The 27000-nt window shown below is 43.7% G+C and overlaps 1 protein-coding gene across 1 annotated transcript in view; it reads right to left on the bottom strand.

Moving 5' to 3' along the window:
• The window catches only part of ZFAT (zinc finger and AT-hook domain containing), a 159278-nt gene that overhangs the window by 69535 nt on the left and 62743 nt on the right, over positions 1-27000 (bottom strand). The window contains exons 9-12 of the mRNA XM_018554003.1: positions 17922-18009; positions 5798-5947; positions 5156-5329; positions 4610-4698 (exon numbers count right to left, since the gene is read on the bottom strand). Of these exons, the coding sequence (XP_018409505.1) occupies positions 4610-4698; positions 5156-5329; positions 5798-5947; positions 17922-18009 (501 nt within the window). The remainder of the gene's footprint in view (positions 1-4609; positions 4699-5155; positions 5330-5797; positions 5948-17921; positions 18010-27000) is intronic.

Here is a 27000-nt window from a genome sequence, read left to right as displayed (position 1 = left end):
TTTCATGAGCTGTAAGCCATAATCATCACAATTATGACAAATCACGGCTTGAACTATCTTGCTTTGCATGTAATGAGTCTATCTCATATATTAGTTTCACCTTTTAAGTTGCATTAGTGAAATAAATGAACTTTGCACGATATTCTAATTATTCGAGTTTCACCTGTATATAAAAATGCATTCAAGTACCTTATCTCATGTTTAGTTTACCAATTTCTATTGAGATTGTAGTCCATCACGGGAGCGAGCTTGGAGTGGTGACTACTTTACAACACACACAGAGACCATGGGGACAAAAGTAGCCCCCCTCCAGAAGGAAGGACAGTGTCAGCACCAATTCAGAGATGATTGGAGGATCTACAGCCGAGTGATACACAAATAAGATACATTTTTGTTAATAGTTGAGGTACTTGAATGTATTTTTAAGATTTCATTCCTGAGCTTCGTGTCACTTTTAACCATTTCCTACTTTATTTTGACCTAAAATGTTGGTTAGAAATCCATTTTAATAAGGAAGAAAGAACATACAAGTGATGGAACTTTTATATTTTAAATATCAAGTAATTCAAGACTAGATTAGGCAAACCTACATAAAAAGTGAAACACCGCTCTAGAATTCAACTTTGCTACGTTAGTCATGGATTGGTGGAATGCCATCTGTCACAGAGAGGAGTCCGGCAAGGTGGAAATATGGGAGCTAAATTGCTGACTTGGAAGATGGAAACACTAGCACAACCGTTCTTTGGGGTTCCAAGAAAGAGGCCAAGAGAACGCCTGGTATACCAAAACTAATATATGGCAGCTCTAATCATTTTTAATATTCGTTCGTCATATTGGAAAGTCATCCTCTTAACCTCTATTATAAAATGCCAATTCCTCTGTGACATCTTATAGAATTGAAGCTTTTAATAAATGCCCCATAAATTATGCAGAATGGGATATGAGGTTTTTTGGAGGAGCAGAAACCTTCAAGGAATGTACTTGATAATGAACTGCTCTAGATCTGCTAAATTAATAACAAATCCCAAAAAGACCAGACATATATTAATATAAAATGGCGCACGTTCACATTTTCCAGCCATTCATATCTGCGGTGGGGTTTTTATATCTATAACGCCCTATTGCTGTGTCCTTGCAGCCCAAGTTTAAAGATTTGTTTTTTTTGGTTGTATAATCTGCACATAGATGAGACCCTGTATATATGGACAAAATGACTGCTGACATCACGGAGCGGCATCATTGCCAGTCATGTACACTACAGCTCCCAGCAGATCCAGGAGAAGTGCTGCCTTTTTGTTGAAGGTAAACTCCGGCCTTTCCCTCACTTTTGCACAGTTGTACACAGACTACTCTTCTGTAATGAAATTGCTTCCTCTGATTGCATTGCACACTGTGAGCTTCTCAAAATGTGCAGTAGAAGCTGCTGCAAGTCAGATAGAGCCCGCCTCATTTCCTGCATCATCTTGCTTTTTCCCCATTCTGACTGTCCCTGGCCCCGCCCCCTCTCATTCATTGGATTTCAGTTCTTTCGATCACAGAGGCTCAGCATCACCGGTAGGCATTACTACAGCTTCCTGTTTTTAGGAGGATATGGTCCAGCACCCTGTTGGCCCCTCCCACCAGAAACAATCCGCCTGCATTGGATAGAGAAACACATTGACCTGATGATATCACAAATAAAAGGTATTTAATGAAAACAGAAAGTTTTGATTTAAAAAGGACATTAGCCTGTTGATGAGGGGGGAGGGAAGAACCAGGGAAGGCAAAATATAAGCAGATTAAACTTCAGCTCTAAACATTCCAAAATGTATAGCAATACCCTGTGTCTATGGTGGGGAAAAAAAAAGGATTACAAATATATATTACAAACTTAAAGCGGACCTTTACCCATGTCTTTAAAATAACAAACAACATTACTAGAAATGTTTAGTAATAACAATCTACACACACATACTTCTAGATAATTGCTGGCTTTTTATTCTTTGCATTCCTTATTTCTCTTTCCTTCCCCAGTTTTCTGACAGAGACCATGTTTACTAAGGGCAGATTACTAGATCTCTATTCACTTCCTGGATTTCTGGCACATGTGACTAGACATGTGACCATGCACATCATCTCAGGGGAGGAAAATGCCTTTCCCTCAGATGTCCTGAGATTACAGATAAGATTTCCCAGCAATGCTCTGCTGATGACAAGGCGATCCCAGTGTGCATTGCTTTGCCAAACTGAAGTGATTTTGCCCTTTCACGGCAGGAAGTGAATGCTCTGCAAGTGTAAGTATTTCACAATCACAGCATTTTACACCTGACATGTCTATGTTATTATTAATCATCATACATAGAGGGAGGCATTGGTAGAATTAGATTTTTGAGTGTAAAGGTCCACTTCAAAGATATGATAGCCAAGTAAAAAAACAAAAATAAAAAAAAGGTGCTACAGAAGGTTTAAAGAGCAACGTAAGCACACACTGCACCAGGGCTGGAAAGAAAGCACAGGAGGGTTTGGGATACATCTCAGCAGATACAAGAAAGGAATAAATAATGTGAGATTCTTACACCTAATATAATCATGAGGAGAGAGGTGATTTGCATAAGATAAATGGATTATTCAAGAAGACTGATGATCCTAATGACAACTAATGATCTCAAGCATGTAGGTAAATACTTTCTGCCAGATAAAGTAGAACGTTTCAGGCAGTGCTTGTTTCATTATCATAAGTGTCCAATGTTTATAAATTAAACTAATTATCCCGGATACATCTAAAAACACGAACTTTCCCTCAAGAATACCAAAATCTTTTCTCTTTTCGTCTGGCATTTTATATCTCAACAAAACGTTAAAAAAGGAACCTAGTAATTCCTTCAAGATTTTTGGACAAAGACTATGGAGCGAATTCATGGAAAAGGAGCCAGGGATTATGCCATGGGGACAAATCTCACCGAGGACATGGCTACTGGGGAGAGTAGTGTGTGTGTAATGGAGGGCAGATCTCACTGGTGACATACTGGCAAGAGTAGTGTGTGTGTAATGGAGTTCAGATCTCACTGGGGACATACTGGGGAGAGTAGTGTGTGTGTAATGGAGGGCAGATCTCACTGGTGACATACTGGGGAGAGTAGTGTGTGTGTACTGGAGGGAAGATCTCACTGGTGACATACTGGGGAGAGTAGTGTGTGTGTGTAATGGAGTTCAGATCTCACTGGTGACATACTGGGGAGAGTAGTGTGTGTGTACTGGAGGGCAGATCTCACTGGTGACATACTGGCGAGAGTAGTGTGTGTGTAATGGAGTTCAAAACTCACTGGTGCCATGGATACTTTAGAGTGAGGTGTAAGTGCTGGAGTTCCGATCTCACTTGTGATATGGATGTTGGGTAGTAAGATGTTTGTACTGGAGTTCAGCTCTCACTGGTGTTACAGATGCTGGGAAGGGAGGTGTGTGTACTGGAGTTCATATCTCACTGATGACATAGATAGTGAGGGAATGAGGTGTGTGTGCCGGGGGCAGAAGTGATATCGATATTAGGGAGTGAGGTGTGTGCGCTGGAGGCAGAAGTGATATGGATACTGTAGAGCAGGGGTGCCCACAGTTTTTGTGTTTCAAATGACGAGCTACATGAGATCTACCAAGGAAAAACAAACCTCCCTCGCTCTCTCTCTCCTGTCTCCCCTCGCTCTCCTGGCTGTCTCTCCTTGCTCATCCTCCTGGCTGTCTCTGCTCTCTCTCCTGGCTGTCGTTCCTCATTTTCTCTCCTGGCTGTCACTCTTCGATCTCTTGGCTGTCTCTTCTTGCTCTATCCCCTGGCTGTCTCTCCGCTCTCTTTCCTGACTGTCTCTCCTCACTCTCTCTCCCCTGGCTGTCTTTCCTCTCTCTCCTGGCTCACCTTGCTGTATTTTGCAGACAGTGTAGTGCAACAGGCGGTGTAAACTAATATTCTTTGATGTAATACATAGCATTTCAACCACCAGTATCCACCACAAAGGTGTCAGGGAGCTTGGCTCAGCAGACTCAGGCTAATAGGTAATCATGCGTGCACAGCTAAATAAATATACCAAAATGGAATAAAGGGGCCACCCATTATTCCCAGATCTGCCACCTCTGACACGTTTCCGGTGTTCTGTCACATTTGCTGAGTGCATTACGTAGGTCAGCAAACGTAAAGCGGTTGGCAATATTACAGAACACCGGCAAGCTAGACCTCGTACTTCTCCTTTCGTGCTCAGCCTTCCATCCTAATGTCGCTGCTCTCATATTGTCGGCCTCTGCCTTCATGTGTCAGACGCAGCAGACAGGGAGGGGCTAAACAGACCATAGGAGGGTTCTCGGGATAGTGAGCCGACTTACAATCGTTATCTACCAGCATCAGCTTTGTGAACTACTGGTAGATCACAATCTACCTAATGGGCACCCCTGCTGTAGAGTGAAGTGTGTGTACTGGAGGGCAGATCTCACTGATGACATGGGTACTGGGGAGTGAGGTGTGTGTACTGGAGGAGGGTATGTCTCACTGGTGATGTGGATACTGTAAAGTGAGGTGTGTCTACTGGGTGTGCAGTCAAATCAATGACATCTGAAAAAATACGCACTATGGATTGTAGACATTTCTCACCTTGAAAGAGGTATGTTGCTCCATATGGCGGAGAAGCTGGGGTTTCTGGACTGCTGTAAACTCACATACAGTACATTTAAACTGCTTTCCTGCAATGAAATAAATTATAAAGTCAGAAGTCATCAACACGCCTCCATATAAAAAATCTCACCACCATGGTGTACAGTGACAGGGCTACAGCTCTTCTACACAATATGTCTACAATGGGTTTTTGCATATTTAAATATGGACACAAGACAGATAATAAAAACACAAATCAATTCTGTCTGACATTCGTTAAAATAAATAATAATACAAATATATATATTTTTTTATTCTAACCAGGTTAAGTATCTGCAAGGCTGAGGAAGGGGAAGTTATCCCAGGAATGAACCCAGGACCTTCCTACTGAGTGACGGAAGTGGGCGAAGCCAAAAGGTGTGAGTGCTGCCATACCAGGATCCGTGTTGGCTAATTTCTCGGTTGTCTTCTTTGTGAATAACCATTAATATATCACTAGTTGCTGGCAATGGCAGGGTGAGGATTATCGGAAAGGCTGATACTTACCATCGGCTGTATGGAGGAATTTGTGGCTCTTTAGGGTCCCTTTGGATTTGAACTTTTTCCCACACATATCGCACAGGTGAGTCTTCTCTGTGCTGTGCCGATTCATGTGAGCTTTCAGGTTACTCTTACTGCGGGTGGCGTAATCACACACGGTGCATTTAAATGGCTTCAAACCTGGAAACAATACAGGAAGTTACAGTTGCATTGAGTTTCACAATGCATACAAAAAAGTGAGATGTTTTACCTGCCTAAATAATGTACACCTGTTCAGCCAGTCTTCTGATTGACACATCACTGCCACAATATATAGTCAGGAGAGTGAAGAACTACTCCTCAACTTCAGGCAGCTGGTGGTTCCAAGAAGTACCTGTGTACCAAAACTGACTTCTGTGGCCCCTGAATTCCAGGCTATGATGTACACAGTGGCCTTAGCTTATGACCCTTCCCTCCTAAACTAAGCTCCATCTCTAAGAATATAAAAAGTTAAGTTGAACTCTCAAGTGCCTACAACCCCACAAAACCCATAACCCTAAATGGGACTTTGCTTAGTCAAGTCTTTGTCCTATTGGGTTAAATACAGTTCTGTTTGACCCAAAGGCCTGGAGAATCCCACACCAAGGAGTGAATACGATCGGAAAATACCTTCATGAGCCCATATGTGCCTCTGCAGATCGGAGCCATTCTTCATGAAGTAAGAGTCACAGTACGGGCACTTGGCCGCCCTCTTCCCAATCAGTCCTTTGATCTGGACCTTACGGCCGAGGACCTCGGAAATCAGATTGGCAGCAACATCTGTACAGAGACAACATAAGAAATGTTGGAGAGATTCACGTCTGGAGTTTTTTATTTCACACACGGACCAGAGAATAGAACATTGGGTTAGGCCCCTTCTATGGAAAAAACACAAACAAGGGGCGCCTTTCCTGGTGCAGACAAATTTATTAAGATCAGGATCAGAGGTAGATAAAAAACATACTCACAAAATTCAGCAGGATTATAGTCTAAAAAATAAGTCCATGGACCCAAGAGAAAGTCTGTGAAAGCTATGTCTATGTGTCTATGTGTCAGCAGAGGAGACTGTGTGATGTGTGATGACGTGTTTCCGGGGTCACGCCCCCTTCATCAGATGGGCGCCCCTTGTTTGTGTTTTTTCCCTAGATTTTGCGGTCTCCCTGGCTGGTTTGGGGCAGCATCCTGCAGACCTTTCTATACACGTGCTATTTATTAATAATTTTTTTAACAGACTTTTTTTCTGACCACACTCGTGCTTATATCGGTCTATACTGGCTGAGCAGTCCTTTTTGGCACTTTTTTTTGTTCATATCAGGCCCCTTCTATGCAAAGCACTACAACGCAGAAGTGTGTTGCTCAGCAAGAGGGCAACAGTCCACTCTCAAAGATCCCTCTAGATCTGATTTTGAGAGATGGAACCTAAAATGTATTCCTTCCAACTGCAAAATACACTTTCATGGATGTACTGATTATGGTTCCTGATCATTTTGATCTACAGATGTCTACCTAAAGTAGCCTCTCATTAAAGTGAACCTGTCCTCATATTATCCCGTTTGATTTGTATACTTTTTTTTTTAAAATCAGATTGTTGTAAAAAAAGCCAATAAAAACTAACACACACACATGCAGTAAATTGCACGTGACCAGCATAAACGTACTTAGCATGAGAATACAAAATCATGTACAAAGAATACATTAACATGTATCAAGGGCAGGGGCATCAAACGAAAATATATACATATAAAAAGGAAAAGGGTAGACCAAAAAAAAAAGGGAGGGGGAATAGTAACCAGCCTCTACCACAAGGCACTGTACATCTCACTATGTACAGGTCGATACTTAAAGACATATATCAAAAGTGATTGTGAATAAACACTCTACACCAATTGCACTCCCACGTCTCCAGTGTTTTAGTCATCCCAGGAGAGGGTTGAGTAAATAACCAAAAGGTCATAAGGGGAGGGTCAAGGGGGCACCCCAACAGGGCGGGTGGACAACCATTCGGACCAAATTGAGTAAAATCTATGAATGACGCCCCTTTCTTGGTACGTAATACGCTCAAATGCAATAGTTATATCAAGCTCCTCCTTCCCGTCGGAGACCGTAGGCGGAGACTGAGAGATCCACTTACGGACAATAAGACGAGTGGCTGTAAACAGTGCCCGGCTAAGGGCCAACACCAGTGTAGGATCAAATTGTGAATCTGCATCGAATACGCCCAAAAGGCACATAAGTGGAGAGGGCGTCGGGTGGACACTGAAGACAGAATTAAGCTTATGCACGACCTGTGACCAGTAGCGTACTAATTTCGGGCAGCGCCATAGTAAATGGATCAGGGGCCCCTGATGGAAACCGCACTTGGGACAGAAGGGATCCTCACGGTAGCCTATCCTAAAAAGGAATTCCGGGGTGCGGTACGTCCTATGTACTATGAACAGTTGCGTCAGTCTATGGGTGGGTGAGAGGGAGACCTGAGTAACATTCTCCAGGATCTCATCCCATATCTCATCCGGAAAGGTACCCAAATCATCCACCTACCCTGTTCTGCACTGCAAGGGGCCCTGTGTCACCAATTTAATTAAAAATTGTGAGTACATTAATGAAATCAGCCCCTTGGTACTTGTAGAGGTAAACAGTGTGTCAAAGAGCGGTGTAGGCGAGAACCTCAGAGCCCCTTGAGGGAACTGTGCTCGGAGGGTGTGGCGCACCCGGAGATACCCAAAAAAACAGTTAGTGTGTATCAGAAACTCAGCCTGTAGATCCTTAAAGGAGCATATAGCGGAACCTCTGATACAACTGATTTACAGTACAGATACCCGCCCTCCCTCATCAGGTATCGCAGCGGGTCTAGCCCCTTGAAAAGATACAAGACAATATTAAATGTTTGTGCGTCCACCCTGCCAGATGTTGCAGTTGCGACGCTATAAAATACAACCAGGGGTTGGGAAGGGCCATTCCCCCCGAGACCTTAGGTCTGTGCAGTGCATCCAGTCTCAGCCTAGCCTGCTTATGCCTCCATATAAGTTCCCTGAAAATTGTGTTAATTTGATCAAATAAACGTAGAGGTATCCAGATCGGGGAGTTATGTAAAAAATACAGGGAGTTGAGGCATCCAGACCATTTTAATCAGATTTACTCTGCCCACTACAGACAGGGGTAGTTTAAGCCAAGCTTTGCGTTTGAGTTTTTGATTTGTATACTTTACATCTGTTTCCATTTGCAAGGTTTCCAAAGACTTTGTGTGATCTTTAACTGTGATTAAAGATCACACAGAGAAGTCTTTGGAGTGCAGAATCCCACGCATGTACGCTATATAATCATCATTATGGGCACTTTGAATGGTTCATATTAATAAAATGTTGCAATCTTGTTATTAACGTGGGAGGGCAAAAATGGAGTGCTTAACGTGGGAGGGCAAAAATGGAGTGCCCCTGCCCTCTCTATTGAGCTCTCACATGGCTATGCAGGGAGCCACTGCATAGGCAGTTGACGTAGGGGAAGTGGGATAAAATGAGGGACTGAAAGACTTAGAAATCTGAAACTCCCGGAACTGATGAATTCACTAACGATTTGGAAAGATTAATAACTAAGAAAAATGGGCATCCCTGGAAGTGTATCGTTTACTTTATATAAAGCTGCTTATCATAAGGAACATTTAACATGGTGACAGGGTCTCTTTAACTAACCCAACATAAAGAGTTATCATGGAGTAACCAATACAATAAGTTGATGGTGCATATCTGGTTATGGAGACCTCAAGGAAACTCTGCTTCCCTACCTCGCCCACAGCAACCTGCATTATGAAAATGGCTCCTTTTAGACTCAATGGCTCTCCCTAGCCACCCACAATGAATGCTACCATATATAAACGTAATTTGACATTTACACTGCATTGAGGGACAAAGCAAAACCATGTAAAGCTGTGGGCAGGACTAATTTTTTTACTGTTGTATTTGTAGTCCTCAATGTACTATTGCCATTGTCACCTTCCTGTTTCCAGGCCAGTTTTCTCTATCAAAACCCATTGTCCAAGGCATTGGGGTGAAAGTGACACACAGAGAGGGTGGATATTTGCATGTGTCAAGTGCCAGCTCAGCGTGGACCATGGGGTAATGTGGTCTAAGGAAGAGGTGCTCCGAAATGAACATTTTAAAACTGAAATGAAACCGAAATTTTAAAAAATGTCAGGCCGAAACCAAAAATGTTTTTTATTCTAACTTTTTCAAATATTTTATTTTTTATAAACTTTTTAAGTTATTTATATTTTATTTATTCATTTTTATTAAATATTTTTATTTTTTACTTTACTGTTAGGGGTTTCGAGGAAATATCAGGGGTCTAAAGTTTAGACGCCTGATATTTCTCTTTTAAAATAGAAAAAAAGAGATTGAGAACACAGAGTCTTCAATCTCTTTCTGCAGCTCCTGTTATAAATGAACAGGAATCCTCTATGCTGAGTGTCCCTGTTCATTCATAACTTGTGGAGATAGTATGTTTACCATGTCCACATTCATGAATGAACAGGAAGTGATGTAGATCACTTCCCATTCATAACTGGTACATAGTAACTCATACTATGTCCTCAATTATTTACAAACACTCACTGATCACTGACTGCTTGTACCCACTCTCCATCCTGACTCGCTGTCACAGGAGGCTAGGCGGGCAGAGAGCTCAGCCTCCTGTGACAGCAGTCTCCGCCCACATCACCGCTCTCCATCCTGGATTGACGGTCACAGGAGGCTGGGCGGGGTGGTGGGGGAGGAGAGCTCAGCCTCCAGTGACAGCAATGGCCGTCTCCGCCCACACCACCACTCTCCTGATCTGTGACAGGAGGCTGAGTGGTGTGGGGAGGAGAGACACCAGCCACTCACAGCGCTCTCCTACAGCAACGCTCAGCCTCATGTGAGTTTCTCTCCTCCCCGCTGGGACACAGAGCAGCACCCAGCAGGGAGGAGAGAAAGCACGGATGCACCGCTGTATCAACCAAAAAGGGCACTTTCGGCATTTTGCCAAAAGTGCAATTTTCGGCCGATATGTTTCAGCGGCTGATATATCGGTGCATCTCTAGTTTAAGGGATCAAATATTTCTAGACAGTGCAAAATGTGAAGTGCACCAAACAACCCTCATCTACCCAAGGAGTAATTGGAGGTACACCAGCTCCTGGAAGTATGATGCTGTGGTTCCCCAGAGAACAATGCTGCCCCCCCTTTCCTTCCCAGTGTGTGTAAATGGGCTGCTGGAAAATGTAGTCCCAACCTTTAAAAGCAGGTAACGTGGGTGCTGCAGATATCACCCCCATCCCAACCTGCCAGCACATAAAAATTCAGCAGACCCGGATTGGTTCCTAGATCTTGCCGTCGTTCTCTCAGTCTCAGTGGCGAAAATAATCTGAATAGAACTTTTAATAGCGTATAGGATCATTTCAGTCTTGTTCTCTGCAAAGAGGCCAACATCGTTGCTGTGCAATTAAATAAATTGCATTACCAAGGACAAAGCAAATTACTATTTTAAGAGGAAAATGACAATGGACAAAACAATACAACTAATTTAATTACTCCAAACAATACGAAAGAATAATAGAAACAATAGAAACAGAAGGGTAATTAGAAGGAGCATTATGCCAAAATGATTTTCAGATTGATTGAAAATTAGCTTATGGAATAATTGTGCACAATACTGGATATTAGATTGCAAATTAAAAAAAAAATGCTCTTATGGGGATATTAATATTTACATATCATTGTAACAAAGATACAGCTCCAGCCAACATAATAAAAATGATTTTCCAATGGGTACCTTGGTCCTAAACTTCAGAAATAATTTTACTGGAGGAAAGGTAAGTGCTAAATCTCTTCAGCAGCAAAGGATTATGCATGAGTGAATGTATATCACATTCTTCTACCCAGTAATTTTTCACATACTACCTATAATCACTTACAATAAAGTGGACCTTTACACTCAAAAATCTAATTCTACCAATGTATCCCTCTATGTATGATGATAAATAATAACATAGACATGTCAGGTGTAAAATGCTGTGATTGTGAAATACTTATACTTGCAGAACATTCACTTCCTACTTTGAAAGGGCAAATTACTTCAGTGTTGTAGCAATGCACACTGGGATTGTCTTGTCATCAGCAGAGCATTGCTGGGAAATCTCATCTGAAATCTCAGGGAAAGGCATTTTCCTCCCCTGAGATGATCTGCAGGGTTACAAGTCCTAGTCACATGTGCCAGAAATCCAGGAAGTAAAAGGAGGACTAGTAATCTGCCCTTAGTAAACATGGCCACTGCCAGAAGACTGGGCAAGAAAAGAGAAATAAGGAATGCAAAGAATACAAAGTCGGTAATTATCTAGAAATATGTGTTTGTAGATTGTCATCACTGAACATTTGTAATGGTGTGTTTGTTGTTATTTTAAAGATATGGATAAAAGGTCCACTTTACAGCTTGATCTGACCCAAACAATAAACTCCAGTCTAACCTACAACAGTAAACTTCAACCTAACCCGGCACTAAACTCTAGCCTAACCTACAACACTAATCTCTATCCTAACCCGACACTAAACTGCAAGCAAAACCCCTAACTTAAATCTTCAACCTAAACCCCCAACACCAAACCTCAACCCTTAGCATGAAACCTCAACCTAACCCTTAACATGAAATTATAACCTAACCACTAACCTCCAGCCTAACCTACAACAGTAAACATCAACCTAACGCCCAACATATATCTTCAACAAAAGCTGAAAAAAGTTCGGGCTTTAGGTATACTTTCACCATGGATGAGACTAAACTTTAGAGATAGCAAATTATTTTCATTTGTGAAGCCATTGCTCTGAAGCCGGAGTCATTCCTAAATGCCGTCAGTAAGCCATGTGCAGCACCCAAGCTCTAAAATGCCATAAAACACACAGAAAGACGGCCCACCAGACAGTGGCGTCAAGTCACAAAGAGAAGCGTTTTTTGCGCTCTCCGCTATTTGTTAATTTACCTCTCTTTATTCTTCGTTTGAATTTCACAATGTTATTCACAATCATTATTTAGCAGGTCCATGAAGGCTTCCGACTGAAGCGTTAGGGAGTGGATTTTTTTTACGTGTTCGATGTTATTTTGGCAACTGAAGCGTTATTTTTACATCTTGAATGCTAGAATTATTGTTTAAGGTGTTAAAATATGTTTGACTGATGCATTCTGGGACCTGAAGGGGAGAAGGACAGTGCCTACAAATGATGTTTTTTTTTTTTAACAGTCTGCACTGTTGTAAGGTGAAAACTGCTTCTGCGCATGTGTCTGGTCCCGTTTTCCATGTAACTGGGAAACGTGCGCTAGTGCACACAGTGGAGGTACGCGCATCAGTCGCACAGGAAATTACGCTCCTCCCTCTAATAGATTGGCCAATTTAAACCAGCCTGCCATATCGTTAGTTGCTGGATGATCTTCAGCTAGCTCCCTGTGTCCCTGTACTTCTGCTGATTTCCTGTTTCCTGTGTTTGACCTGCATTGTTTTTGACCACCCCTGATTGCTGCCCGCCTCCTGACCTTGGCCTGTTTACTGGACTTCTCTCTGCCTTCTGTTTTGTACCTCGCTGCCCGGCTGGCTTTGACTCCTCGGCTTCCACCTGACTACGCTCCTGTCTCCTGCTCCGGTACCATGCTGCCCGCACGGTTTACAAAAAGAGGCTTCACTACGAGAAGGTATCAATTCACCTCACAAACCTTCCCGTCCAAAAACTGTCATAACGAGTACGACACTGAAGGAAGTGCTTATGTAATGATTGTCTAACGGTCGATAAATGGCCAAAAGTCTTTGTGAATTGCACTTCTGTACATATTTAACTATTAGGCTTGTTAAAGTGAAAAACCTTTACCCATATCTTTAAAATAACAACAAACACACCTTTAGAAATGTTTAGTAATAACAAATCTACATACACATACTTCTAGATAATTGCCGGCTTTGTGTTCTTTGCATTCCTTATTTCTCTTTTCTTCACCAGTTTTCTGGCAGTGGCCATGTTTACTAAGGGCAGTTCACTAGCTCTCCTCTTACTACCTGGATTTGACTAGACATGTGACTAGGACATGTGACCATGCACATCATCTCAGGGGAGGAAAATGCCTTTCCCCGAGATCTCATGAGATTACAGATAAGATTTCCCAAGCAATGCTCTGCTGATAAGGCAATCCCAGTGTGCATTGCTTTGCCAAACTCAAGTCATTTTGCCCTTTCGAAGCAGGAAGTGAATGCTCTGCAAGTGTAAGTATTTCACAATCACAGAATTTTACACCTGACATGTCTATGTTATTATTAATCATCATACATAGAGGGATGCATTGGTAGAATTTGATTTTTGAGTGTAAAAGTCCGCTTTAAAAATAAGGTTTGAAATTGAATAACGACCTTTATGATAAAATATCACTTCAGGGAAGAGAGACTGTTAGGCCTTGTTCATACCAAGCGCGGAGCAGGTGCAGAGCAGTTGCAGACCGGATCAAAACTGCGTCCAATGTATTCCAATGGTATTTTTTGCTCCAGTTCACATCGCAGCGTGCAGTTCCAGAGCAGGTGAAAAAACTGCAGCAAGCCCTATTTTACCTGCTCTGGAACGCATCAAAAATGCATTTTTTAAAGCCGAAAACGGCCCGGAACGCATCAAAAACGCGGCACAACCCACTGCACTGCGTGTGCAGAAACCTGAGCGGATCTGCTCTGCATTTGGTGTGAACAAGGCCTTATTTGGTGGATTGTCCAAGTTTAAATTCCATGCAATATCTATTAAATAACACACAAAATCAAGGGGAAAAAAAGCTTTGTGAATTGACCCCATTGTGCTGCTTTTTACTGATCTTCCTACAGTCGCTGCTACTGGGACTTCTACAGAAAGCCTGATCTGGAGTTTCAGCTGAAGCAGGTTTAGCAATTTTACAAGAAATATAAATACCGTAAAAGTAGGCAAGTTCTTTATATGGCAGCTATGCGCCATGGTTACATGGATATCATGTCCTAAAAAATCCCATCTGTGTCCCCTGCAGGGAGATTAGAGCCCGATGTCGGGGTTATCTCAATATTGCAGTCATCTCCCCCTTGGTTACGTCTACTGGAAATCATCAGCCAGTTTCAGGCAAGTGTCACGAGTAATTATGTCACCTCAGACAGGCAGCTCATATTTTCTCTATTTCTTGGAGGGGAAGTGGATTTTTATCGGCATCAGGACTAAATTAACCAAAAATGGGCACCTTGCTGCGGGATTTTCTCTGATTAAAACTTGGAACGCCACTGAATTTAAAGAATGGCCACAACAGACTGTGGATCCATGCTCAAATGTAAACAAAGCTACAACCCCGCACCATAATCCCACCTCCACCAAACCTTACACTTGGCACAATGCAGTCAGGCAAGTACCATTCTCCTGGCAACCGCCAAACCTAGACACGTCCATCGGATTGCCAGACAGAGAAGCGTGATTGGTCACTCCAGAGAACACATCTCCACTAGAGTCCAGTGGCGGCGTGCTTTACACCGCGGCATCCCACGCTTTGCATTGCACTTGGTGATGTAAGGCTTGGATGCAGCTGCTCGGCCATGGAAACCCATTCCATGAAGCTCTCTACGCACAAAGTTTGGAGGTCTGTAGCTATTGACTCTGCAGACAGTTGGAAACTTCTGCGCACTGTCGTTTTACGTGGCCTACCACTCCGTGGCTGAGTTGCTGTTGATTCCACTTTGTTAGAATACCACTAACAGGTGACCGTGGAATATTTAGTAGCAAGGAAATTTCACGGAACACCTGAATTTAAATATTTGGAGGGGTGTCCCAATACTTTTGGCAATATAATGTATGTCAAGGCTGCTTACACCACGGACGGTCCGATCGGGTCTGCCTGCCCATTTTTCAATCAGACCCAATTGGATGCCCAATGGTAGTCTATGGGCAGGTGGGTGTAAACAGATGGGCGTCAATTGACACCTGACTCCAGCCAGGTCCCCAAAAACTAACGAATCAGAGATCCGTTTTGCTGGACCTGATCGTGCTACATTGAGGATAATCTGATGTGAACGGACACATGTCTATTTACATCCGACTCCCCATAGACCGAATTGGGGTCAGGCAGTTTGAATTCTTTTTCTCCATCACAAGATGGGAGGAAAAATCTAGACAATCCCCTAATGATCAGCCTCTGTGAAAGGAACCCAACAGTTAATAAATGAATATAAGGGCTAAAATACGTACCCCTTTCCTGGGGAAGATGCTGCATCAGGCTCCCTCCAGTGTTGCATACAACAAAAGTGCTAAGCATGTTGATCATGTGAGCTACGCTGAATGGCAAGAACAGCATTTAGATTATGTGACCTGATGTCAGGGCTTTTGGTGAAATAAGAAGCCTTGTGCCGTACCTAGTTAGCGCATATCCGAGTGTAGATTAATGAGGAAACAATAGTATTAGGCTGCAACATAACAACATTAAAAAAAAAGATGAAGGGGGTCTGAATATTTTCTGAATGCACTGTATATATTCAAAACATATCTTCTATAAATGCATATTTTCCAAGGTCTTATTACTTTAAGAAAAAAAAAAACCTACAAATACAGAAAAATAACTGCTGGGCTATCAGAAATACAGTGCGCTTCTAACTTCCTATTTGGGCAGACAACACACTTCCTCTGCTGCACTGCAATCCAAAGCAGCGTTGTCAGCCCTGCCTGATGGATTGTCAGAGCACATTGAAAACCAGACAAGCATAAGGTGCTAGTTAAAACATTTATTAAGAACAGTGTCCACAGGAGCAAGCAAGAATCATAAACCGGAACAAGCCAAGGTCAGGAGCCGGAATGGGCAGTCGTACAAGCCAGGAGCAGGAACCAGGAAATCAGCTTTGTCAGGAAAAAGCCAGGAGCAGAAACCAGAGGAGAACGTCAGCCAGGATCGGGTCATACACAGAATCAGGATACTCAGAGCAGCAGGAATGCACTAGCAGGTAAGACCACGCAAGGTCACACTGGACTGAGCGGTTTATATAGTGAGTGGAGTGACATCATCACTCTGAGACAGGAAACTCCCATCTGGCTCTCTCAGATGATGCTCTCCAGTCTGGCCATAAGAGGGAGCCTGGGAGCACTGAGCAACGTTACAGAGTCCGCTCAGACAAAGGAGGAATCACAGGGTTGTGAAATGGCAGCCAAGCCAGAATGCTGCAAACCAGTTGAGTCAGGGTGGAGCCCTGACATGGACGAAAGAGCCTCACCTATCCCCACCCTTCTCTACAAGCATACCCTGTGTGTAAGAAAAGGGATCTTGGGAAATGGAGTTCTGGAGGCCTGCATATGTCAATGGGAACTGAGCTCTCAGTAGCTGCTCCTGGAAGAATTTTACAAGCCTGGTGATGTTAGAATTTCTCCAGGAACAAGGGGGGGAAAAAAAGGTTTTGAGAGGGGAAGACGACAAGGATTGCAGGTAAATATGGGTAATGTCTTCATATATGCTTTAACTACAAAAGGAATTTAAAGAAAAACCGGAGAAACAAAAAACTTACCCTTTCAATGGGGCTACACCCACACTGCAAGGGCTAAGTGTTCATTTTGTTGGGGGGCTAATAAAGCTGATCCTCAGTCCCGCGGCAGTCAGCACTCACACTCACCTCTCTCCCATTCCGCTCCAACTGTGAAATGCTCTTCAGATCTAATGCAGGACCTGCAAAGGATGTGATGGCATCAGTGGTCTTTAAGACTGCCAGAGCCCAGGGGAGAAGAGGCTGCATGGAATGGTCTAACAGCCTGACGAGACCAAGGATCAGGTGACTATATCTACTATATTTGAGCACCGCTTGACAAAACGAGCAGTGCAGGGATAGCCCCAATGCAAATGTCTGATTTACCTAGAGTTTAAAGCCAATCACTTACTATGAATGGGTAAAAGAGCAGCACTAAGGGCGTCCAGGGGGAGATAAGGTTTCTATCATTATTATATTATACAGGATTTATATAGCGCCAACAGTTTGTGCAGCGCTTTACAATACAAGGAAGACATTACAGCTACAATACAAACCATGACAAGATGGTAAGGAGGTTCCCTGCCCCTGAGAGCTTACAATCTACCCTGTTTCCCCGAAAATAGGACCTACCCCGAAAATAAGACCTAGTACTATTTTGGAGAATTGCTAAAATATAAGACCTACCCCGAAAATAAGACCTAGTTGTGACCATTTTCAGGGCCGGTGGTGGCATAAGGGGGAACATGACGAGCCGCAGGAGAGTCGGGAGAGAATCAGCACTGCCAATGAAGCCAGCGCTAGAGGAAGCAGAGCCGCATAAGCCAATGCTTCCTCTATAGTGTCGGCTCCTGTCACAGGCGGAGTGATACCAAATGCACTCCGCCTGTGAGGAATCGATAGTGAAAGTGCACTTCACTCATTCTGGCCAGAGATTGGTTACCAAATTGCTCTTGGAAAGGTAAGGCACCCCTGATTGCCCTGATCACTCTATTCTTAATTTTGCCATTTTGGATTATTTGATTTGGATATGGATTTGCATTAACTTTGGATTGTTGTACATTAAAAAAAAATAAGACCTACCCCGAAAATAAGACCTAGTGTGTTTTTTTGAGCCCAAAAAAAATATAAGACAGTGTCTTATTTTCGGGGAAACATAATGTAATCTATCATATGAATGCAGTCTAACATCTTTGGCTAGCCTCCAAGGAACCCACGCACCCTATGTAGGTTATTTTGTATCATTTCCGACTTACCGGAATGGTTGGCCTTTATATGGGATTTGATAAGGCGGTCGTCTGAGAAGGACTTTTCACAGGCAGGGCAGGAGTAAGTCTTTTTGTCCTGCAGAGAGAGAGAGGCAGACAATCAATAACATTCCAGAATAATTGTGACTTATGAGCCAGAAGAGGCGATGTATTGACTGGCCGATAATGTGATTGATGAAGCAGACTGTTTTACTGCAGCGCAGAGTTTTCTGTTGACAAAAACTAGATCATTTTTATCCAGACGTGAAAAAAATGAATCCAGAGCCAAGCGCCATGACAGTGTGAAGTTCAAGAATATCGAACGCTGTACAGCCGTACATGAATGCGTGGAGTAGTTTATCAGAAACCATAAAAAATCCCAGATTTATAGCGGATAGCTAAGCACAGAGCTGAAATAACCTATATGTGAGATGTTATAGCTGCCAAAAGATTTGAAACCATTCGCCGTTCGTGCGCCCACTACATTCTGGTCATTGACCTGCCCCCAGCCAGCGGATTGGGCATTAAGGACTAGTTCACACCAACCCCGGTTCGTTCCGACACGATTCGGTGCCGGAACGCAATCCCGGCCAGCTCAGTGCTTTCCGAGGCGTGGCGGTGCATAGAAGTCAATGGCACCGCAGCCACGCCCAACCCCCGGACTGCAGTGCGATCACCTGCACTGGAACCCGTGGCGCATCAATGCCTGCGTTCCGGTGCGATCAGAAAAAATGCTGCATGCACTATGGTGTGCCACGCGTTTTGGTGCAGGCGATCGCACTTCAATGTGCCGCCATGCCCCCTTCCGCCCCAGAACAGTGAGCCGACCAGGATGACATCCAGTGCGTTCCGGAATGCACTGGGGCTGGTGTGACTTAGCCCTCAAACTGGCAGCACTGTGTAATGTGAATGACTGACTTATGCATAGCAATACCCAGACTTGTAAAGAAAAGACCCCCCTCCCCTACCCTTGTGAGCACCCTACATGATAGCAATAAAGTGAAAAAAAGTATTAAAAATTAAATTATTATATAAAATAAATGTAAAAAACACCCCCCCCCTCCAAAAAAAATCTTAAAAGTCCTCCAGCCCTCATTTACGCACATACAAACTCAAACGTGTTGGGTGCGCTTATGAATGAAAACAACAATTGCGCTACACGTTGGGCATTGCGCATGCCTGAGTGTGAGCAATAATTTTGGGGCAATGTTAACGCTAAATGGATGACCTGTACAGGCCATTTAAACGATGCCTATGAACAATTTAGGGCACAATAACTTTTCACCGTTTCAAGGGCACATGCACTTTTAAAGTTCGGCGATCTGGGTATCTATTAACTCGGCACAACCTCATCTTTTATCTCTTACCCAAAAATGGGTCATATATTGTGTTCCTGTGCATTAAAATTCACTTCTAAAAGTATAAGACTCTCAAACTTTGTATCAATAGTGAATCCAGATCAAACAAATAAAGTATTTTTTTATATTTTTGCCCCAGCACTTACACTCATAATTTTTGCAAACAGCTCCAACTCTCTCAGCTCAGATTCCCTGAACTTCCTCCTGTCCAGTACAAGATCACAAGGAACAGAGCAGACTCAAGCAACTGTCCATCTACTAGCCTGGAGAAGGGAAGAGGGAGGAAGGAGAAGCGGGGAGCAGGGGGGAGGGGAGTGCCTTGCCTTGCTGTGCCTGTGTGCTCGTGGAGACACACACACAGCTTATTAGCACACACAAGAGTGGCTCCATAGGACCTTACAAGGGAAAGGAGCCACCCTAAAACAGGACATCAGGACCAGTGCTCAGGGGACCGGCTGATTCTGCAGGAAACAAAAACTTTTAAAGGAGAATTATGAGGAAAATGAAATACACTCATCCCCATAATTCCATAATTGAAGTTGTGAAAGGTCGGCTCTATTGATCGGGAAGTCAGTCAACACATACCAGTGATCACAGAGTTCCCGATCCTCTCCCTGCCGAGAGCGATGACTGTCAGTCACCACTCTCTACAGGGATTCCACCCCTCCCCTCCACATTTTGCCAGCACTGACTGGAAGAACAGACAAGGGGAGGGGACCGGCAGAGCCAGCTGTCAATCAGCCAGCGGGGCAGATCCTGACAATATTGACAGGAACTGTCCCGGCTGCAACGCGGCTCTGCGCTGTCAGCATATAGCGGGCTATAGCTCGCTATATGCCGAGTTTTGGCCTACAGGAGGGCATTAGTATATGCCCTCCTGTGACCCTGAAGAGAACTATGGGCAAAAAAGGTTGGGCCATAGTTCTCTTTTAAACATCAAAAAGCAACGTCCATTTATTTCATCGGCATTTGAAATGGCTTAAAAACCTTTTGATTTTAATATCACTAAGTTTATGTTTTACTGAAATTTTGGTTTTGATATCCTGTGACAAATTGCAACTGCCACCATTTTATACTACAGGGTCTTTGCTTTCAGGAAATATACAATTCTCAGACCTAAAATGTGCATTTTAACATGTATGTAAAAAGTCTCTGGCAGTGAAAGAGTTATTGGGAGCCCCTGAAAAAAAAATGTGTTTAATGTGTTTTCTTGCTTAGTAACTAGCTTTTCATTGACTTAAACAGTAATAATAATAAAAAAAGCTCAACCTTGAAAAACATCCAAAAAATGCTTGTATGAGCACTCAAAAGAACACCACAAGAAACGACCAAAGACGCTTAGCTCAAGTGTAAATTGGACCTAAAAGGTGTTCCATCTGAAAGTTGGAAGGCATGGAGATGGTTGTGGCAGAGTGTCACGGCATAGATCACATGACCAAAGCTTTGAAAAGTCTCTTTGAAGGTCTCACAAGTGCGTGACCATGACTTTACAAATCATATTAACCAGCGCTCAGGCAAGACACTTCACCTGTTTTAGCGCTTTGGCTTGAGACGCTCTAACACCTGTGAACGGCTGGAACCTGACACAAGGAAATTCACTCTCATTTAGTATCCAGCTTTGCCGATTCATGCCGAAATGAAAAGCTGGCCGCGGATTGTAATGGAAACATCTCTTTCCTCCTCTTTCGTTCACATCTACGGAGCCTGAAACACTCGGGGAATGTGGAATCGACTTCAAAGCGCATCAATCAGAGCAGAGATTCCTTCCAGGTGAGCTGGTTAGCATCAAAGTCCTTCAAACAGAGACTGTAAGAACCTCTCTCCTCAGCTGGCCTCCGTCTAATCATTAGAAGAAACAACAACTTTGTCTCAAACAAATTATAGTAGTCAGCGGGAGGTATAATGCAAAAAGGCGTTCAGCAGCCAGAGGACTTGACGTCATCCCTATGCTATCTGCAGCCTTGTGCCAGAACAAGAAGTTCCAGAATGCCTCGGCAATCAAATATTTAACTACAGAGTTCAGCTTTAAGTGTGCATGTCTTTAAAAAGGGCAAGAACCTTAATGGGCAAACCACAGGTTTGCTTTAATCACTCATTCCCAGGAGCATATACTTAAAAGGAGAATTTGAAGTATAGGGTATAGGGACGTCCTCCCGTCACCCTAAGCTCAGTATAACGCGAGCTACAGCTGTACTGAGATGCCGCAGGTGAAGCAGATCCCGACAATTATGTCTGGATACGCCCAGCTGCGTGAGTGACAGCTGGCTCTGCCTATCTAGAGGCAGAGCCAGCTGTACCCGCCCCCTCCCCCGTCCGTTCTGCCAGTCAGCGCTGGAGGATCGGAGCAGGGAGGGGGGAATCCAGCCCCTCCCCTGTCACAGGATCGAAAAGTGAGCAAACGCCGGCATGGGTTTGCTCACTTCTCGATCTACTGAGCCGACCTGTGACAGTCTCATTGTCACAGGTCGGCTAGAACTATGAGGTGAGTAAAAAGCACTCACCTCATAGTTCTCCTTTAATTTCTTCCTCCTCCCACGGTTCTCTCATAGGAGACAAAGGAAATACCTGGTACTTCCAGGTATGGAGGAACATGTGACAAAGCTGGGCCAATCAGCATTGTCCTACAGGGAATCCTTAACCCTGTGTAAGCTAGGAATCCAGATATTCATAGCCTACAGAGGACTTTCCTTTCACTGCTGGTGGCTCAACAGGTTGGCAGCATACAAGCAGAGTACAAGCTGCTGAGTGGAAGGGGGCAAAATGGATGTGGGCAAGGCCCTGTAAGGGTAAAATGGCGGTCGCACAAAGACCCTATCTGCGAAGACGGACCAAACGGCAAACTGCAGGTGCACAGGAAATGACATCTTACCTCCATATGTGGCTATATAAGAACGAGCCTGAGCTCACAACATTGCTGATGGTCTTGTCAGCTAGTAGTTCCTGTTTCCTGTTGATTTGCCTGTGACCTGTTCTGACCTGGATTGTCTTGGACAACTCTGCTGCTTGCGGCCTGCCCCCGACCTTGGCTTGTTTCCTGGACCTTGCTCTTGCCTTCTGATTCGGTACCTTGCTGCCCGGCTGGCTCTGACCCTTGGCTTTCTGGACCACGATTCCCGTCTCCTGGATCCCACGCTGCATGCCTGGTTTGACCTTTGGCCTGCTGACTTTGCTACCAGACGCCTCCTGCACGGTGTCTGCTTCCATCCCTGGCACTCGTGCTCGTCGCTGCCCTGCAGCCTTCTGTTCCAACCCCTGGGGTTGCACGACACCAGCCGCAAGATAAGCCTCTTCATCTTCCAGTCTCTGCCTCAGGTACGTGATAGGCCCAAAAATAACCCTAACTATGCACTCAATGGAAATATAATGTACTTCCCCTTTAAAGATAAATAAGACACCTCTAAAGAACTTACTATAGAATACCTTTAAAAATTATTGAGGTGTCCGAAACACAAAACACAACCAATCATCCCATTTATGGGACGCACTAACATATTCTCATTGAAATATTCCAGTTATTGCGCATTGTAAGAGACCACTTCCAGCATCAGAACATCGTATTATGTGACATCTCCGGCTCGCTATTTACAAAGCCCCCCGCGGTGCCCGCAATGAAAAGCGATTTCAGCCCGTTGCGTAGGAATAACTCAGGCTGACCTGCCACGCGCGCGGGGAAGAGCAGCCCGCTGCCAATTTCATGCACCCATTCCGACAAGGCGCGGCACGGCCTTCGCTCGATCGGCAGGGAGGCTGAATAATTGCACGCACTAAAAACTTTTATGTGCGTCTATAAATATATACGAGGACGCGATGCTCTCTAGAGGAGACACCTGCATTTCCAGCCACACATCATTAACCGCGGCGAGGCTCATTTTCTACGATGTGACGCCGCCGCGGCGAGGGTGGAAGAGATGATCATTTGAAGAGAATGGGCACGTTTCTGAGGACGGCTATCATTATTTTTTTTCACAGGTGGATATACATCGCTGAGGCCGTTCACCTGTACAATTCCCAGTGGGGCCTGCAGGGTCGTTTTTACAAGCCTTTGTGTGGGGCTTAATTAAAAGCCTGGCTTCGATCCTTACGGTCACACGTATTGATTAGTGCAAGCTCAGAAATAACTATATAAACTTACAGCCAGCAATGTCTCAGGTTAAAGGGAAACTTGCAGCAGTGAGTATAGATTGAGAGTTGTAACTGTACCTGTATCTGAAGTTCATATCCTCTTGCTGTGCCATATTTCTAGGACTGTATTTAAAGATGAACTCCAAGTAGATAAAAATTATATATATATATATAATGCAGCTCTGTATTATTAGTACATCATGATATGTATATTATTCTTTAACTACTGGTCATCCAGCCATTGAGATTAAACAGACGGACGGCAGCTTCCTGTTAGCGGGTCGCCTAGAAGATGCTGCAGCTGAAGAGAAGCTTATCACTGCTTCATCAGCTTCTTTGGAGTCCCTAGGTAAAATTAGGGTTCCAGTAGACCCCTGATCTCTCCAAAAAGAGGAGCTGTCATTGTATATGTCCCCCGCCCCCATGCAAATACACATACAAACACGTGTCAATTGCATCTATGTAAGACAACAATGATTGCGTTGCACGAACATTGGAGTAGAGCAATAATTCTAGTGTCATCAAAAATAAGAGAGAGAGAGCTGACTGGAGAACCAGCAGACTGATCTACAGTATGGAAGGGGTTAATGATTCCCCTTAAAGGCACAGTCCACCTTTCTACAATAAAATATTTAAAAAAAGGAAAAAAAAATGTGCATTGCTATTTATTTTGCTTTGGAGCCAGTAAAGCATGAAAGAAAGAGGGGGGAGAAAGAAAGAGGGGGGGGAGAAAGAGAGAGGGGGGGAAGAGAGAGGGAGGGGGGAGAAAAAGAAGGGGAGGAGAAAGCGAGAACGAGACTGAGAGCGCTTTGGGTGGACTTTGAGTGGATTCAGATTTAATGTTTAACTCCTCCTGAAAAATAACAGTGCACTTTGCGGTATGTGGAGGTGTCTAGACACTCTGGTCTCATTGCTGTATATCTGCAGTGTGAGATCTAAGGCACTGTTGCCTCTGACTGCTAGTCTCAAGAGATCTGGAGGGAGATTCGGCAGGAAGCAAAACCCTGCCTCTACCAAGATGGCTGTCTCCACACAGAGACTTGGTGCAGAACAAGGCATGGTAAGCCAATAATAGGGTAAAGATCAGCTGTAGGAAGACCACTGGTTACTGGCCCTTTGCCCTATGCTAGCTTCTTTTCTTTTATTTAGTTTCCTAATTTGTATTGAGATTGCAGTCCATCACAGGGGTGAGCTTGGAGCGGTGACTACTTTACAACACATACAGGGACCATGGGGAACAAAAGTAGCCCCCCCTCCAGAAGGAAGGACAGTGTCAGCGCCAAGTCAGAGATGATTGGAGGATCTACAGCCGAGTGATACACAAATAAGATACGTTGTTGTTAGTAGTTGGGGTACTTGGATGTATTTTTAAAATTTAGCTCCTGAGTTCTGTGTCACTTCTAAGGTTCTACTATAATATTTTGCTGCAAACCATTTCTCTGGAAAATAAAATGTAAATGTAATACCAGAAGCATTTCAATGACTTTTCTTAAGACATTTTCTAATTTAAATAACAGTGTGCCATAAAAACAATCTCATATATAATCAGCTCTTTGAAATCGAGAAATCACAAAGAACATAATTTCAATGCGGCATTTTACTTTCATGAAAGGACTGGTCAAAAGGTACGGACGCTTTCTCAAGGCGCTGTGAATATTCTGTCCTCCAAGGGGGCAATTTTGTCCAAACATAAAAGGTTTCATAAAAAGATATGTATTAATATTGCAGCTGATTTCAGAGTCGGAACTTTTTGAAAAGCGAGCCGTCGTCAAAACAAAAGATGTGCTCAAAGTCTTAAAAACATTTAACAAGGGGAATTTTTTTTTTTCTAAAGACATATAAAGCTTGTAGTTATGGAAACCGCACATTGCCATTCAAACTGCATGCGGCGGTCCGTCCCTGAGTCTATCCCCTTCAAAAGGAAAAATAAATAAAATGGTGAAAAAACTTCGGGGTTACTTTGTGGCGCTGCAATCACAATAAACACACAATGTCAAGTTAACCTTATCAGCATTAAAAACAAATTGAGAGGAACAATTTTTTCCAAGAGGCCAGGAAGTGCAAATTTCCGGAGAGAATAGCGAAAAGGAATAAATTGTGTTGGAACAGTTTTATGCGACCATTTAATTACTTTTACAAAATTGGGGAGTGTGTCTGTGGCAATGTGTGTCCATTCAGCCAAAAAAGCACTTGTGAGGTCAGGTACCGATGTCGGAGTAGAAGACCTGGCTCAAAAAAGGTGTTCCAATTCATCCCATAGGTGTTCAGTAGGGTTGAGGGCAGGGCTTTGTGAAGGCCACTTGAGTTCCTTCACATCAAACCCATCAGAGCTGGTCTTCATAGAGCTGGCTTTGTGCACAGGGGCAGTCATGGTGGGAAAAAAAGGACCAATCGGTTACCACAAGTTTGGAAGAGCACAATTGTCTAAAAAGTCTTCATATACTGTCCCATTAACAGTACCTCTCACTGGAAACACCTACATTCAGTCATTTGGAGGGTTGTACACATGCCTTAATCCATACAGGTAGGTGTGATGGCCATTGTCACTATATTTTAGGCCATATAGGTAAGAGTGATGGTAAGTGACCCCATTCTTTAGGTCTTATAGGTAGGTGTGATAGTCAGTGTTACCATACTTCAGGCCTTATATTGGTAGGTGTGATGGTCAGTGTTGCCATACAGGTAAGAGTGATGGACAGTGACCCCATACTTCAGGTCTTACAGGTAGGCGTGATGGTTAGTGTCACCATCATTTAGACCAGTGGTTCTCAACCTGTGTAACCCCACATTTGGTAATTAAGTCAAATTGGTCATTAAGTCATGACCCAAGTCGCAGTAGTGCGTGTTCCAGTGCGGGCGATCGAACTGTGGGTGTCAGGAACCGGATCTGAACCCAGGGCCTCTGCTGTAGCTGGCAGTGGTTCTACCTGCTGAGCCACCTTAGAACCTTGGATTGCTCCTTCCCTGATCTCCCGTGTAATCCTCAACTAAACCTAGTGTCTGCTGAAATCTGAACTCCTTGCTCCTCCCTTGAACTTCCTATTTAAGTCATGCCTCTGCACTTCCTGTTTGCCAGATTATTGTGCTCCTGCCAATAATCTTGCTTGGTCAGTGTGATGGTCAGTGTCACTTTAGGACATATAGGGAAGAGCGATGGTTATCATCCCTCTACTTCAGAACCATTAGGTAGGTGTAATGGTCACTGTCTCCACACTTTTCACCATATAATAAACTTGTAAGCATGAAAAACACCTCCTGAGGCTAACAAATACACTGATGATGCTTATACTTGTGCAATCAAAGGGAAAGAAACACTGAAGTATCCGAGCCTAAATTCTGCCCAGTAATGGCGCTACCGCCTCTACCGTGTCACTGTTTAGGCTAATGAGCCAAGTCAGACGCTGACTTTAGGCTTTTGGTACCTCACTAAACCCAAGACTGCTGACAGAAAGCCTGGAGCACTCTCGTCTCTCTGCAGGACATTGCACATACGCAGAAGGGACACTAATTGCTATTACAGAATAAACATTTAAAAAAGCAGAAGATAATCGCAAAAGAAAAACACTAAATGAATCCAATATCTGTCACAGCAACTGACTTATAAAGTT

This window comes from Nanorana parkeri, unplaced genomic scaffold, assembly GCF_000935625.1.
Source record: "Nanorana parkeri isolate BGI_ZX_2015 unplaced genomic scaffold, ASM93562v1 scaffold138, whole genome shotgun sequence".
NCBI classification, from domain to species: domain Eukaryota; kingdom Metazoa; phylum Chordata; class Amphibia; order Anura; family Dicroglossidae; genus Nanorana; species Nanorana parkeri.
The sequence above is the reverse complement of the archived record's forward strand: the minus strand, read 5'-3'. Positions and strand labels throughout refer to the sequence as shown.